Raw genomic sequence first — 15,555 nt, 5'->3', positions numbered from 1 at the left:
CCGCTGGGCTCCGCACCGCCCGCAGGGCGCGGGGCTCGCTCTCACCTCTCCCAGCTGCGCTGGCTGCTGGCCTCCGACCTGGGGGCGCGGGGCGGGCGTGAGGGCGCCGGGCACCCGCTGCTGGCTGCGCCCCGCGGGCCCCCCGGGGCACGTTTCCCCGAAAGGCGCGCCCACCCGCTCCCCACATGCACGTGTGAGCCCTGCCAGAGGGCCCGGTGTTTTGGGAGAGCGAGGTCAGTCGGGAACGTGTCACTGCTTGCACAAGTAACCCCTGAGGAGCATGCCTGCACCCCTCTGGGAGGCGTGCAAGTGCTTCGAGGGATGGGTGGAGGACAATTGCTCTGTGTCCTGACCCAGCGCTGCTTCCCCCTGCTCCCCACATGCCCAGGCTCTCTCCCACCCACTCTCCTTCACACCTGGACAGAATGCGTCCCCAAACCCCTCGCTGCCACAACCCCCTGCCTATCTCCCCCACCCAGAACGGGGGACTCGCAGTAACCAACCACCATTAACTTACCCATCACTTTGCGATGCGTTCCTCGCACAGCGCCTCATCAGCTGGGTCCACTTTTTAATCAGGATGATGCAGCCAACAAGGATGGGGATGATGATGCAGAGGAGCAGCAGCAGCCAACTTTTCAGTGTGCCCTTAGGAAAGCTTTTTGTGACAGCATCTAGGGAGAGAACCACAGGCACACCTCCGGGTAAGGGCCAGGCGATGCCAAGGGCGTCTGCTCTGTCATAAGACCGACGAGGCTGTTTCTGGGACCATGGGGGCAGCCACTGCCCCCGGTAAAACCACTGGGCACCCGGAGCTGCCACGCAGGACTCACCGTCACGGCCCCACAGCTGCTGCCCACTGTTGATGCTGCCGCCTATCGAAGGTCCCCGAATCCTGCACTGGGGCGGGTACCAGCCCGGGCTGCAGTGGCAGTTCCTTCTGTTATTGCAGACCTGCAAACATCAGGGTGGGAAGAAAACATTCCCCACCTGTAAGAACTTGTACTAAGGAGCACTGCGAAGCTTTCAATAGCACCGTTTTCATACCCACTCCTTCCCACACGCAGACCAGTGCAAGCCCCGTGCTGGGGTCACAGCCAGACACCAGTGCCACTTGACACTGCTGCTGGACACCCCTGACTGGGCTTCCTCCATGTCCTGCTCCACTGCTCCCCAGGCTGCCTCTTACCTCGCACAAATACACTGGACATTTCCAACACTATTTCAATTACGTGCAGTTAAATCCTCTTTAGTTACCCCTTTTCCAGTTTTCTGCTAATCTAGACAAGCAAGTACTCCACATCCCCTCATCTCATTTATATTTGGTCTTGGAAGGGAAAGTACATAAGGTATTCTCACTTAATTTCTCCCACAGTTGCTGCACAACAATTTTGGAGAATGAGTGTTAGCCCAAATCACAGGTTTAGCCAAGTCCCAAGCAAGCCACTGTAGGCACATGAGAAGATCGTCTCTCTTCTTCAGTAATATCAGCCAACATGACAAGACCACCCTAACAGCACCGTTACTTACTCCATGCCCAGAGCATTTAGTCTTCACATTGCAGTCATACTTCAGGACTGAATGTGGCTGGCACGTGCCATTCACACACACCTGGAAGTGCAGAAAGAAAAAAATTCTGCTGGATACTTTCCCATCACTCTTCATCATGCTAGCCATTACTCTAAAAAAGATTCTTAGGTTCAAACAATGATCAGTAAATCAATTACCAAAAATGTAAGTACAAACCACCTCTAAATTATACTGCAAAGTTGCAACCAGTTGCAGTTCTAAAACTGTTGCAGTTGTGATAATTGTATGTCATTTCCATGCTCTCAAAATATTTCTTACCTTTCTAGGACCACATTTTGTACCATCTTTAACCATGAGAGGATCTTGCACTGTTGGTCCACGCATAAAATCAAAAGACACACACAGATGTTCTTGCACTTGAGCATAAATGATGGCACCCTTAACTTTTGTGAAGGGAATACGACTCGGGTATGTGCATACTAGCTTTCCACATCCCAGATTCCTAAAAAAATCATTAGCACAGTAAATTAGAAGAGTGGGCACAGCATCTGGTTGACCACAATGCTGGAGGCACTGAGGTGCACAATTCAGGGAGGGAGATTTAAATGAAATAAGCACCCAAGCTCACCGACTGCTTGTACTGCTGGATAGTCGATGAAGTTGCTTCTCAACCCCCTGCAGTCTCCAGTACCCCCCCACACCTCGGGTTATGCCACGGGTAAGCATTTGTCATGCCCACCACAGAGTGCTCTGCTCACCCCTACGTGCCCCTTATCCATCAGGACAAGACCTGCCCGGCATCACCATCTCTTTTAAGAACAGCTAGAGCCAATAGTGGAAGAAAAGGCAGCCATGCAGGAGAAAACCCTACTGAAGAAGCTTCTGACAGATTTTTACGCTTTGCATCAACAGTAAAGGGGGGCACAAATTAAACACGTGTTCTTAGTTAAACACTTCCCTCTCCCTTGAAACCTACAGCCAAGAGCAGGGCTGGTACCCATCCTTCGGGTGATTACCACAGTGTCCAAACCTATCCTGCTGGCTGTTGACTTCTTCATAACAAGCCAAAGGAGCATTTTTGGCACCTGGAAGTTTGGAAATAATACTGATTATAACTGAGGGTAATACAGATTAGAATACCTGTGTTGGCTTTAACATTTATCAGTTCTTGTATCTGATGGAGTAAAAAGTGGCTATATCACTATCTGCCCACGTTCGAGTTGCAGGACAGACCTCGCAGACAATGGAATTGCTGGTAAAGTCTCAGAGACCGTCCACAAAATCTGGGTATTTCTGTGGCTTGTTCTCTGCCTAGATGTATGGCTGTGCCAACATTCAGCCTGAAATCCTCATGTAAACCATCACCTTCCCATGGCCCATTCCTTTCCCCTCGCCACAAGTGCAGGAAGCCCAGCACTACGCATTTGAGTCTGCACAGGCATTCCCAGCCCGTGCCAGCGAGAGCAGAGCCGCCCCGCTACCTGTCCCGTAGAGCCTCCGGCACTGCAGGTCAGCAGACTGGCAGCGTCCCTTGTAGCAGTACCCGGTGCCGTGCTCGCAGTCGTGCCCATCCTGCACGTAGAAATCGTGGGGGCAGGACGCGGAGGACCCGTTGCAGTACTCGGCCAGATCGCACTGCACATCAGCAGGAGGGCGGCACAGCGAGTTCTTTGCTTTAAACTGGAGAGAGAGGCAGAAATTGTTCCTCTCTCCATCCTCAGGCACCCATCGGTGCAAGAACCCTTTACAACAGGTCCCCAGTGCCAGGATCGCTGCTGGGCACTCAGGTCCCCCATGCCCCATCCCCATCCCCTGGATGCTATCTTGTCCATACATTGCATGCTAGGGAAAATGCTCATCTTGCTAAAGACAAAAGGCGGCACCAATATTGTTAAGTTTTTTGGAGGTGACCATCAGCAAAACCAGTAAGCTGGCTTATAGTCCTACTACAGTAAATACTACGTCTCCAGACCTCAAAAATAGCCTTAACTGCTGATAATTATGAACGTGCCTTACCTGGCAATTTTCACAGCACCGTCCTGAGGAACACTTCACGCCCGGTTTGAGCTTGCACTGGGAAGTGCAGCATTTGTCCACCGCACATGCCTGCAAGCACACCGTGAACCCTTCCCTGCTTCACATCTCCTCACCTGCCTGCCCTGGCCCCCATCCCCCTAACAAACAGCACGCCTCAGGGGCCCCAAGGGAAGGGGACAGCTGCATCTCTGTGCATGGCCACAGAGCTGCATTATGAACCCCTGGACCACCTCCAGCCCATGTCTGGGGCCGTTCCTGAGGGCAGGGGACACCCTGGCCCCCCGCTGCCCCGCGCTCACCGCCACGGAGCCGCAGTCGCACTGCTCGCCGTGCTCCATCACGCCGTTGCCGCAGACGGCCGCTCTGGAGAGCGGGTTCCTCCGGGCAACCCTGATGAAAGGGCACTCTGGATTGTGCTTGAGGAAGTTCTCAAAGTCTTCAAAGCTGCAGCTGCTAAAGGACTTTGCCCCACTGACACGTCTAAAACAAAGGATTATCCCTACTTGTGTGCATGCCAACACATCCACCGCCGTTCCATTTCTTAACATCTCTGTTCAGTTTGAGAACTTGCTCGTGGGTGAACACGAGGCAGGATAAGCAGCCCCCAGGGGTCTTTCATCTCATCGGCAAACCTGACTTTAACATGTGCTATCAGTAAGGATGAGAAGCATTCAGAAACATCTTGCTTTTGGAAAGAAAAGATTTGCTTTCCGATGTAACCATCGAATCGCTATTTATGCTTTTTTTCCTTTCCCAGAGCAAGAACAGCAGAGATTTCTGTGTTACCCTGTGACAGGAGGGCACCCACGCCCGAGGCACGCCGTGCCATCCTCCTCACAACGCCCTGCGCCTCTGGCAGGTGAAGGCCACGAAGGCCGCGAGGAACTCACAGCGCCTCCGAGTTCATCACGCAGATGTGCCCGGGGCAGTGGCAGCTCCTGTTGTTGTCGTAGCTCATGCCCAAGCTGCGGGCCAGCATCTGGGCCAGGAGGACGGAGAACGACTCCAGGGTCACGCTGCGCTGGTACTGGGGGGGCAGAGCCAGGAGCTGGGTGCGGCGCTGCCCTGCAGGCACCCAGCCCCGGCGCCACCCCAGGGCCACGGTGCCAGCTTGGTCCCGGCCGCAGGCCTCGTACCACGGCCACTGCACCCGCAGCATCCCTCTGGCACGCCTTGTCTGGAATGGTCGCACCCACGTAGGAAGCTCGGTCCCGGTACCTGAAACACAGGAGCTCTCTCCGGCCTCCAAGCCTCAGCGGTTCCGGGTCAAAGCCCCCAGGCCACGCAGGGCAGGGGGGAGCTTTTGTTTGTTCCTCACTGCATCCCCACCTCAATTCCACAAGAGGCATCTCAGCCCTAGTAAAGTCTAGAGTTCCAGAGTACATGAATTTTACAGGTCATTACTGTCTACTCTGAAATAATAACGACCGTCTATCCTTACAGCAGTAGATAGGGCACTTCGTAGGGCCGCAGAGCAGCGCTGGTCATCTTCCACTCCAGCAGCTGCATCAACACTTCTTCTCCATTCAACCCTGTCTGAATTTTATTCTTGTCCATCCAGACCTCCATGGAGGACAGGGTAATGGTTATGTTAAGAGAACTGAACATCTGGAAAGTAAACGGGAAATGGCTACTCACGTGTGTTTCATTTCATGCCCTGTGTAAATTTTTATTCTTATTAGTAGCCACATTGCCTAAGGAAAATAGACAGGAGCAGTTGGCAACTGATCTACTGTTGTGTATGTGTATAATGAAATGTACAGAGAATTAAAAATATATATATATATATATAGAAATAGCAATGTGTCCAAAAGAGAAGAGAAAAGTGTTTATTAAGCAGGATCTAACAAAAAACAGTCCCCTATGACAGACACAGGGAAAAAAGCAGTGGTGGCTTCTGACACATGCACACATGCATGATCACCCCTCAGTGGAACTACTAGAGGACAGTATGGTATCGAGGTGATGTTAGGCATAGCTACTGATTTATTTGAGAGAAGCACTGAGTTAGAGCATGTGTTTGTGGAGGACAGCAAAGGATAAAACCTTACTTGCCACAGCTCCTAACCCCGTCTAGACAAGACCTAGGGAAACTTGGAGCTTCTGACAGGCTAAACTAAAAAATCAATAGCTAAAAAGATGAGATTCAGTATTCAGAAAGCACATTTAATTAATTATTATCTTCTCAAAAATTAGACAAATCCTACCAATACCTACCTAGCTGTTAGTAGGCTGAAATTAAAGCCCAAAATTTCTATTGCAGTATTTAAAGAATAGTTCAAACTTACACTGCTGAGAGAGCTGATGATCTGAACTATCTTCTGCGTCACAACGTATTTGTCTGCACCCAGGTAGTTGTACTGAAATATGACATGAGGTTGTACCTAGATTACTGACGTGCTGAAGCACGTGGAGTTATCACGGCCTTTCACCACAGCCAGAAGCTACAGCCCACACAAAGCCATGCAGGACCACGTGAAAGACCATGGCAAAGCTCTGCAGCAGCTCTATCCAGAGCCAAGGAAATAAATACGGAACAGGAACTGACTGGTGCAAACCTACCAAATTCCTTTCCAAAATTAAATGGAGTGCCAACTCTCTGTGGTGCTTTGACAGTAACTGGAAAAGAGAAAAAAAAAAGTTCACCGTTGTTAATTAATTTCTCCATTTGAGTCATGATATGTAAGAAAAGCTAATTTCTTTGATGGACCAAGAGACACCAGAACTGATGCTGCCATCAGTGCCACCATCAGAGCACTCACTTCCAGCGTTGTGTGCGCTTTGTAGGAGACCTCCCGCACTGCTGGCCGGGCCCCGCTCTCAGCGCGGCTCTTTGCCAAGAGGAAATCTGCCAGGCTCTCGTTGCTCATGTGATAAATGAAGTGCTCGAAGGCAGGTGAATTAACCAGAGGCTCGATCCCGTAGCTGGCGTTCTCAAACTGCAGCAAGCCCCTGCGAGGGGCACGGCACCGCTGGGAACCCCGGCTGCCAGCAGGGGACGGGGAGGGTGGGGAGCCGCGGGCACCGGCACGGCAGCGCAGGTGGCCCCGGTACCTGAGCCCGGAGCAGGTGCTGAGAGTCACCGCCGAGCCGGGGACGCCCTCGATGTACCCGCGGTAGAAGCAGTCGCCCTAAACCACAGCAAAGCAAAGGGAAGCAAAGGGAACCACAGGGGCAGCTCTGTCAGGCAACAGCACTATGAAGATTTTGTTCAATCTCACTTTGGTTCAAGTATCTGCAAACAATCTCCAGTCTCTACACACTATCCCAGTGTGAGGACAGGGCATTCGTATGACAAAGCACTGCCCTGTCCCACCCAGCTCTGCTGAAGGACAGGGGAAAGGAGGGAAGCATCACTCCCCTGCATAAGGGGTGACATCTCCCCATATACTAAAGAGCAAGGCTGCCCCGCAATTCATCCAACGCAAGAACAAAGCACTACCTTGATCTGGGGTGAATCATAGTACAAAGATCCCTTCTCATTGTATGTGTAAATCCTGAAATCATCAGGTAAAAAGAACCTAGAACATAAATACAGCAAAATCCTCTGAAAACACTCTGAGGAGTATTCACTTGGAGCTTCTCAAGGTCGTGCTGGGTCCTGCAGCAGGCACTGCCACACCGATGGTGCCGGGGCTCCTTGCACATCCAAAACCCGCTGCCACCAGCGGTTACGGGCACAAGCATCCCTCCAGCCCTGCTCCAGCCCCTCACAGCACTTGCGTGCGTGCCACACAAACACGCGTCCTCTGCAGGTGAGCGGTACCATCCCATGCCAGAGGAGCCTCCGGTGGGAGCGCACAAGCCAGCAGTGCTCAGACGGGGCAGCACCAGGGCACTTACTGCTGCTGCAGGTGAATGGTGTACGGCCTCCCCTCTATCGCGAGGACGTAGGACAGCGTGCCCTTGTGTGTGCAGAAGAGCAGAGAAAGGAAGAATTAGGAACAGCGACCGCAGAAAAGCAAGCTCAGAGGGCAGGCTGCAAGAGCTGAGGACAACCGCAGGAGCTCAGCAGATCTGGTCACCCCCTCACACCCCCCACACACACACCCTTCAGGGCAGGCAGAGCATCATTTCCCAAAACTGTCCCAGCAGCAGCCACGCCAGGACTGTTACACCCCGTATTCCTGCACCAGTATATCCACTCGCACACACATGCACAAACATTAAATAGTTTAACTGTGTCAGTACCGTCTCTCCAGCTGTTTTTGAGGGTAACCTCTGAGGAACTGTGACGTGCAAAGGTATTTGTGAGCCTAGAGAAACAATTTGTTTTTCAGTTATAATCACAGCTGAATGCCGCCACATTTGTGCCTGGCAGCCACAGCTGGAGTTGTGAGCACGTGTGAGAGGCACTTTTACAAACCGTAGGCTGGCATGGAGAGGGATACCAGCCCTGCTTTTTCTGGACACTTCCATAGAAAAAAACAAATGGATGTGCACACACCAGTGCTGGACCCCAGCCCTGCTGCAGCCCAGGAATGTAAGTACGGTACGATGGGAGCATGAGAGCGAGCCCCAGTTCAACCAACCCAACCCAACTTGCATCAGGAACAGAAATGGGGCTCGGGGAGCCCAGTCGAACACCGCTGGCTGCCGTACAGTGAGCGTCCACTTCAGCAGGCTCCACAGCGCTCCTGCTCCTCCGTGTGCTGCGCTCCACGCACAGCCGCCCGTGTTGTGCCCCTTCACGTGCTTGGCACATCGGCAAATCCCAGGACCCCCGTGCCAGCGAGGAGGGGGTTACCCGGAGCAGGTGAAGTCCCCAAACCCCCAGAAGCCGCATTCAGCGTTTGGTGAGAAGAGCCCAGCAGACGAGCCCCCGGCCCTCCCCGGGGACCACCACCACCACTGAGCATCCCCACCACGACGCCGGGAGGGACCATTCCCGGCCGGCCCGAGACGGCTGCAGCCCCGGGCAGCACTGGGGCGGCCCCGGCCCCACCGGACGGCCCCAGCCCCACCGGACAGCCCCGGCCCCACTCACGGCTCGCCGCCAGCATCACAGCCAGCAGCGCCAGGCGCAGCCCCATGGCGCCCCCCGCCCGGTAACGGCCCCGCAGAGAGACGCGGCCGCTGCCGAGGCCGTTTCTGGTTTGTAAAGGTTCGTTTATTGCCCCCCCCGCACCCCGCGCCGCCCCCGCGCCTCCCGGCGGAGCAGCAGCAGCAGCGCGGCCGCGGCCAGCGCGGGCGGCAGGAGGCAGGCGGGGAGCAGCGGCCAGGTCCGAGCCGCGTCCCGCAGCGCCGGGGGTCCTGCCGGGGGGAGAAGGGAGCGCGGATGCGGTGGCGGAGGGGCCGCGGAGCCGCCGTGGCGCCGGGCCCGGCCGCGGGACTCACCGCGCTCCGCCGGCCCCGGGCCGCCGTCGGCGCTGACGCCCAGCGCGGAGCCCCTCCGGCGGCAGTCGGGCGGCTTCCAGCCGGGGTGGCAGTGGCAGCGCCGCTGGTTGGTGCACACCTGGGGAGAGGGGAGAGCCCCCGGCCCGCCGTCAGGCCGGGCAGCCCCCCCCGCAGCTCGGGCGAGGAGCAACCCAGCGGGGAAGCCCCGTCGGGGCGGGCAGCACGGCACAAGGCAGAGCCCCGAGCGCGGCCGCCCGCCCGTGCTGCATCCTTCAGCATCGCTGCCCCCCCTCCAAACCACCCAGTTTTCCCTCTCGGTGAATAAAACCTGTCCTCCTCATTTCGGAGTTGTTTTTAGGAGCAGTACGTTGAAGTGGTTTTACTCGCGGTACGGGCTGACAGGGCCGGGATTTCAATTGGATCAGCCTAAAATGTGTCTGCAGGCAGGTCCCACGCGAGTCCCAGCAAACCTTTAGGACCAAACACCCGCAGCACTCAGAGCAGTGCTGCTGCTACTTACTCCGTGGCCGTGGCATTCCACCTCGCTGTTGCAGTCAGATCCAAGGACGGAATGGGGGTGGCAAGTGTTGTTTATGCACACCTAGAAAAACACACGGCCATTCCAGTTCAGCGCTTTACCATCAGTCCTCAGCTCATTGGCCTCGTGTCCCACATGGGATTCAAAATACGCTTCCTTAGAAAAAACAACCCCATGCTTTTGAAAAGCTACGTTTACTACTTTAGGGTTATGTTCAATGCTTATACCACACCAGAAACTTAATGTGATGCCAGTGTATATTTGCAGTGTTTACACTATGCTGCACAGGAGCGAGTATTCCTAAAACTGTTAATGTTTAAAATTCCTATCTGACGTCTTAGTTGACTATAAAGTGTTTTCTTACCTTTCCAGAGCCACACTTTGTACCTGGCGGAATCATAAGAGGATCCAGCCTCACTGGTATATTCAAATAATCCAAAGATATACATAAATGCTCTCGCACTTGGACGTAAAGGACAGCAGCAGCATCAGTTGCAAAGGGAGTGCTATACGGATACGTGCAGATTAACTTTCCACATCTGAGATTCCTGTAAAATTGATTTGCACGGAATGTGTGTGTGTATCACATACGCATGCTAAACAGTGAAACAACAGCACCATTAAACCACACAACAGAAGTACGGAGTGCTGCATGGTAAGAAAAAATAAGTAGGGCTGGCAAAGCCCAAGAGATGATCTGTGATACGAGGAAAGATGCTCCGTTACCAATGAAGAGAAAACACACATAACTATTTATTGCTTCACAAATCTCACTGTCAGCTGGAATCTTGATACTGTCCTCTTCTGTACAGTCCAAATTAAATACTCATTTTTAGGGGAACAGCTGCCCCTCCCTTGCAACCTACCTCCACGCGCAGGCCCTATAGCCATGTCGGGAGTGGAACCCACAGTGTCCAAATCTGTCTCGCTGACTATTGACTTCCTCATAACACGCCACAGGAGCACTTTTTGAACCTACAAGTTTAATTTATAATCAATATTAGTGCTAAAGAAACATGAAATGACATGTTATGGTACCTACAAATTTTCATCTTGCACACAGCAGAACGTGGATGCTGTACATTATTTAGAGAAAATGTTTTGGTTTTTTTCTCTAATTAGTCCTGAGAAGCATGTCATGGGCCAATAGAAAATTGGCTCGCTGATGAAGTTCTCACCAAATATCAGACCTGAGTCTAACAACTAACCACGAAACCTCACCTCCACAGAAACCAGGCTACAAAAAGCCATAATGAAACCCACCTGAGTTTGGTGTTTTAGAGGGCAAGGACACAAACCAACTTTGCTAGCACCATAGCTGCCTTCTCAAGCAGGGCAGCAGTGCCAGTGAGAGCAGAGCCGCCCTGCTACCTGTCCCGTAGAGCCTCCGGCACTGCAGGTCAGCAGACTGGCAGCGTCCCTTGTAGCAGTACCCGGTGCCGTGCTCGCAGTTGTGCCCATCCTGCACGTAGAGATCGGGGGGGCAGGACGCGGAGGACCCATCGCAGTACTCGGCCAGATCGCACTGCACGTCGGCAGGAGGGCGGCACAGCGAATTCTTTGCTTTAAACTGGAGAGAGAGGCAGAAATTGTTCCTTTCTCACAATTCCTCTCTCACAAATGCTCAGGCACCCACTGGCAGGGGTCCCTCTCGGGCCCCCGGGACCCTCTACAACAGCTCCCCAGTGCTAGGACCACTGCTGGGCACTCAGGTTAACCATGTGTCTCCCCCATCCCATCCCATCCCATCCCATCCCATCCCATCCCATCCCATCCCATCCCATCCCATCCCATCCCATCCCATCCCATCCCATCCCATGACAGCCTTCCCCCAGTAATTTCCTTCCTTGGGATTTTAGGGAGCTGAGCTGGAAAGCTCCACCCCAGGAACTGCTGCAATTGCACAGCAGAGGAGCTTGTCCTCATCCGTAAGCATGGGAACATGATATTTCTCCAAAAATTACGATGGCCTTGTGATGACCGCAAGAACATGACTTACCTGACATCCATCACAGCACAGTCCAGAGGAACATTTCACTCCTGGCTTAAACCGACACGTGTTAGTACAGCATTTATCCTTCAAGCATGCCTGAGAACACATCACAAAGCCACATTATTCTGCACTTTTGTTCCCTCTCAGCTTTTCACTGTCCAAGGTCCTCCCCTTCCTGCTTATCCATAAAATGGATAACACGAGAGAGTGGGCAAAGCTGCTGTCGGACCGATGCCAGCACAGGAGCTCATGGCAGACCCAAGTCCTTGGGCTGGTTCCTACTTCAGCTGCGCCCTGTGTCTCCACATCTCACTGCTCCGAATGGACAAACAGCACAAAATCCCACATTTACCACAGCTGCTGCAGCGCTCACCGCCTTGGAGCCGCAGTCGCACTGCTCGCCGCGCTCCACCACGCCGTTGCCGCAGGAGGCTGCTTGCTGGTAGGAGAGCCCGGCCAGGCGCGGCCTGTCGAACAGGCAGTCCCCTGTGTCCAGCTTGAGGAAGCTCTCAAAGTCTTCAACGCTGCAGCTGCTAAAGGCTTTTGCCCCACCGACATGTCTAAAATGAAGGATTATCCCCGTTTGTGTAGGTGTCAACGCATCCACCACCACTCGGTTTGAGAACGCCCTGTGCCTCTGTCGGGTGAAGGCCGCGAGGAACTCACAGCGCCTCCGAGTTCATCACGCAGATGTGCCCGGGGCAGTGGCAGCTCCTGTTGTTGTCATAGCTCATGCCCAAGCTGCGGGCCAGCATCTGGGCCAGGAGGACGGAGAACGACTCCAGGGTCACGCTGCGCTGGTACTGGGGGGGCAGAGCCAGGAGCTGGGTGCGGTGCTGCCCTGCAGGCACCCGGCCCCGGCGCCACCCCAGGGCTGCAGCACCCGGCCTGGTCCCAGCCGCAGGCCTCGTACCACGGCCACCGCACCCGCGGCATCCCTCTGGCACGCCTTGCCCGGAATGGTCGCACCCGCGAAGGAAGCTTGGTCCCGGTACCTGAAACACAGGAGCTCTCTCCGGCCGCAGGTCGCAGCCCTGTGGTCCCCCCAGTGCCCCCCGCATGGCAGGGCTGGCTGAGCTCTGCCCCGCACCGCCAGTCCCTGGGGGAATTCTAGCCTTACACAAAGAGGCAGGCGATGTCATACGACCGCAGAGCGAGGTATGGCTGCTGCCGCTCCAAAAATCTCTGCAGAAGTTCATCGGCTTCCCCTGCTGTCGAGATTTTATTCTCCTCTATCCAGAACTCCAGGGAGGACAGAACAACGGTCACGTTCAGAGGGTTAAAAATCTGAAAATGTGACAGGTGAGATGGCTGCTCACACGCCTTTTTTCAGAGCACAATTATGTCTGTACATGCAACAAATGAGACAGGAAAAGATGGACAGTAGCTGTTGGTTGGCAGCCATGGAATGACATCTGTATGGCAAAATAGAATGAACTAAACTCAAAAATAAAACAATGTCCCAAGAGGCACATGAACAAAGCCTAATAACTTGGTAAAAATGTTTCAGTTTTTCTGTTAAGTAGCTTATCATCATACGCACAAATCAGCCCAAGGACAGTTCTTAAAAGTGTGTTTGTTGGACAGTGTGGAGGGGAAGAAAAAGCAAAGCCTTTGTATTCACCCACTGGGGTTAAACTCTTCACCAACCTTTTATCACGTCTGGCCCAGGAGGCAGAGAAGCTGGCGGCTCCTGCCAGGCTGTGCCTGGCATCACAATGCCAAGCATCACGAGCCAAGGCTGGAACTGCAGTTACAAAGCCTCCTCCCCAAACCAAAAGCAACTAGGAAATAGGTGGCTGTTTCTAAAATCAGCCCCTCATCATTCTATTACGATACAAACCAGGTTTCAAAACTTACATTGTTGACTAAATTGAAAATCTGGATTATCTTCCATGTTGCAACTTTCTTGTCTGAGCCCATATAATTGTACTGGAAAACAACACAAGGGCGTAAGAATGGACAAGTCATTTATCACAGCGAAGCAGGATAAGGTGGAAAGGATTCCCAGCATCCAGTCACATAAATGTGAGCTACCAATTTTCAATCTTTCTTTCCTGTAAAATCCACAGTACAAACACCTTTTTAACGGGAAAACCAAAAACGCATAAAAGTTGGAAATGGCACCATTCTTACGTTCGTAGTAGTCAAGCAAATACAAGGAGAAGATGGCTGGCACTGACTTACCAAAGCCTTGTCCAAAACTGCATACACCTCAAAGTACTTAGGAGACCGTACTGCAGATAATGCTGGCTAAAAAAGAAAATATTGTGAAGCTGTTTATTTTTACATTCCATCGATCTTATTCCTGAAATTTGCTATACTACAAAGTGTCTGCTCAACAGCATTACGTGGATGCTGTCTTCGTATTTAGCACAAGGTAAGCAGCCGCTCTAACTTTAACCACTCCTCACTTTTCAAAGAAGCCGTTCTAACTTGGCCATGCCTCTCGTTAGGCACCAGGACAGTGACGATCCACGCGACAGCTCCATGAAGCCCTTGCCCTCCTAAAATCCCCCACCCATCGCTGCCCATCCAGACCGCACGTGGGACAAAGCTGCCCGCAGGAACAGCTCCCACCCAAACCGAGCAGACATGAGCTCGGCCAGGAGACCGGCGGCAGCTCACTTCACCGTACACGATCTTCAGCACCATCTCCTGCACTGCCGGCTGGGCCCCGCTCTCGGCGCGGCTCTTTGCGAAGAGGAAGCCTGCAGTGTTCTCGTTGCTCATTTGATGAACGAAGTGCTCGAAGATGGGTGAATTAACCAGTGGCTCGATCCCGTAGCTGGTATTCTCAAACTGCAGCAAGCCCCTGCGAGGGATACGGCACCGCTGGGAACCCCGGCTGCCGGCAGGGGACGGGGAGGGTGGGGAGCCGCGGGCACCGGCACGGCAGCGCAGGCGGCCCCGGTACCTGAGCCCGGAGCAGGTGCTGAGAGTCACCGCCGAGCCAGGGACACCCTCGATGTACCCGCGGTAGAAGCAGTCGCCCTAAACCACAGCAAAGCAAAGGAAGCCCTAAAGTCCCAAGAACTGGTCACCCAGACAGCTTAACTGCACGCACTGAACAGCAGCTCTGCAATACTTCAGGTTAAAAGAAAAAAAACAGCCCAAACTTGCCTTGATATGAGTCAAATCAGTTTTAAAGGACGCCATCTCATTAGACATATAAATCCTAAAATCATCAGGTATAAATAGACTGCAAAAGAAAAGCATGAAGTCAAATACTAAAACTAGCATCTCTTACACAGAGCTTCTCAAGCTCGCGCTGGGTCCTGCAGCAGGCACTGCCACACCGATGGTGCCGGGGCTCCTTGCACATCCAAAACCCGCTGCCACCAGCGGTTACGGGCACAAGCATCCCTCCAGCCCTGCTCCAACCCCTCACAGCATTTGGATGCGTGGCACACAAACACGCGTCCTCTGCAGGTGACCGGTACCGTCCCGTGCCAGAGGAGCCTCCGGTGGGAGCGCACAAGCCAGCAGTGCTCAGACGGGGCAGCACCAGGGCACTTACTGCTGCTGCAGGTGAATGGTGTACGGCCTCCCCTCTATCGCGAGGACGTAGGACAGCGTGCCCTTGTGTGTGCAGAAGAGCAGAGAAAGGAAGAATTAGGAATAGCGACCGCAGAAAAGCAAGCTCAGAGGGCAGGCTGCAAGCGCTGAGGACAACTGCAGGAGCTCAAGAAGCAAACACTCCTCATGGGGCAGGCTGAGCCCCTGTGGCTGCAGTTACAGCTGCCAGCACTCACCACCCCCATCACCCCTCTGCAGCCAGCAGAGCACAGCCTCCTGCACGTACACCCACTCACACCTACACACATATGTAGGAAATAAGAGGGGTGCTCAAGTACCGACTCTCCCGTTGTGTTTGGGGGCAGTTGCAGCGGGACTGTGATTTGCGACAGTGCTCGTGAACCTGGAGAGAGAGAGAAAGAGGGAAAGGGCCGTGTGAGGCATTACCAGCTGCAGCCCCGGGCACGCTGGGGGCCCATGGGTGCCTGTGGGCAGACTCACACAGCACCGCCAGCAGCGCCGCCTGCAGCACCACGCACGGCCCCATGCTGCGACCTGGCTGCCAACGGCCCCACCAGGAACTGCCCCACGCCGTGGCCGT

At 53.9% G+C, this 15,555-nt stretch overlaps 1 protein-coding gene and 1 pseudogene across 1 annotated transcript; both read right to left on the bottom strand.

Moving 5' to 3' along the window:
- Positions 1–513: 513 nt before the first annotated feature.
- On the bottom strand, positions 514–8,600 carry LOC116499342 (annotated as a pseudogene).
- Positions 8,601–8,677: 77 nt separating this feature from the next.
- Positions 8,678–15,501, bottom strand: LOC116499341 (disintegrin and metalloproteinase domain-containing protein 32-like). The gene is given in 19 exon segments (XM_032204026.1): positions 8,678–8,820; positions 8,905–9,022; positions 9,425–9,505; positions 9,807–9,990; positions 10,309–10,417; positions 10,814–11,012; positions 11,442–11,531; positions 11,809–11,995; positions 12,102–12,238; positions 12,349–12,430; positions 12,556–12,722; positions 13,296–13,367; positions 13,623–13,688; positions 14,088–14,250; positions 14,353–14,429; positions 14,559–14,637; positions 14,956–15,020; positions 15,022–15,110; positions 15,456–15,501. Coding segments are annotated over 19 exon segments (2,154 nt in total).
- Between the last annotated feature and the right edge of the window lie 54 nt (positions 15,502–15,555).

Source organism: Aythya fuligula, chromosome 27 (assembly GCF_009819795.1).
Source record: "Aythya fuligula isolate bAytFul2 chromosome 27, bAytFul2.pri, whole genome shotgun sequence".
NCBI classification, from domain to species: domain Eukaryota; kingdom Metazoa; phylum Chordata; class Aves; order Anseriformes; family Anatidae; genus Aythya; species Aythya fuligula.
This window is presented reverse-complemented; position numbering and strand designations above follow the sequence as displayed.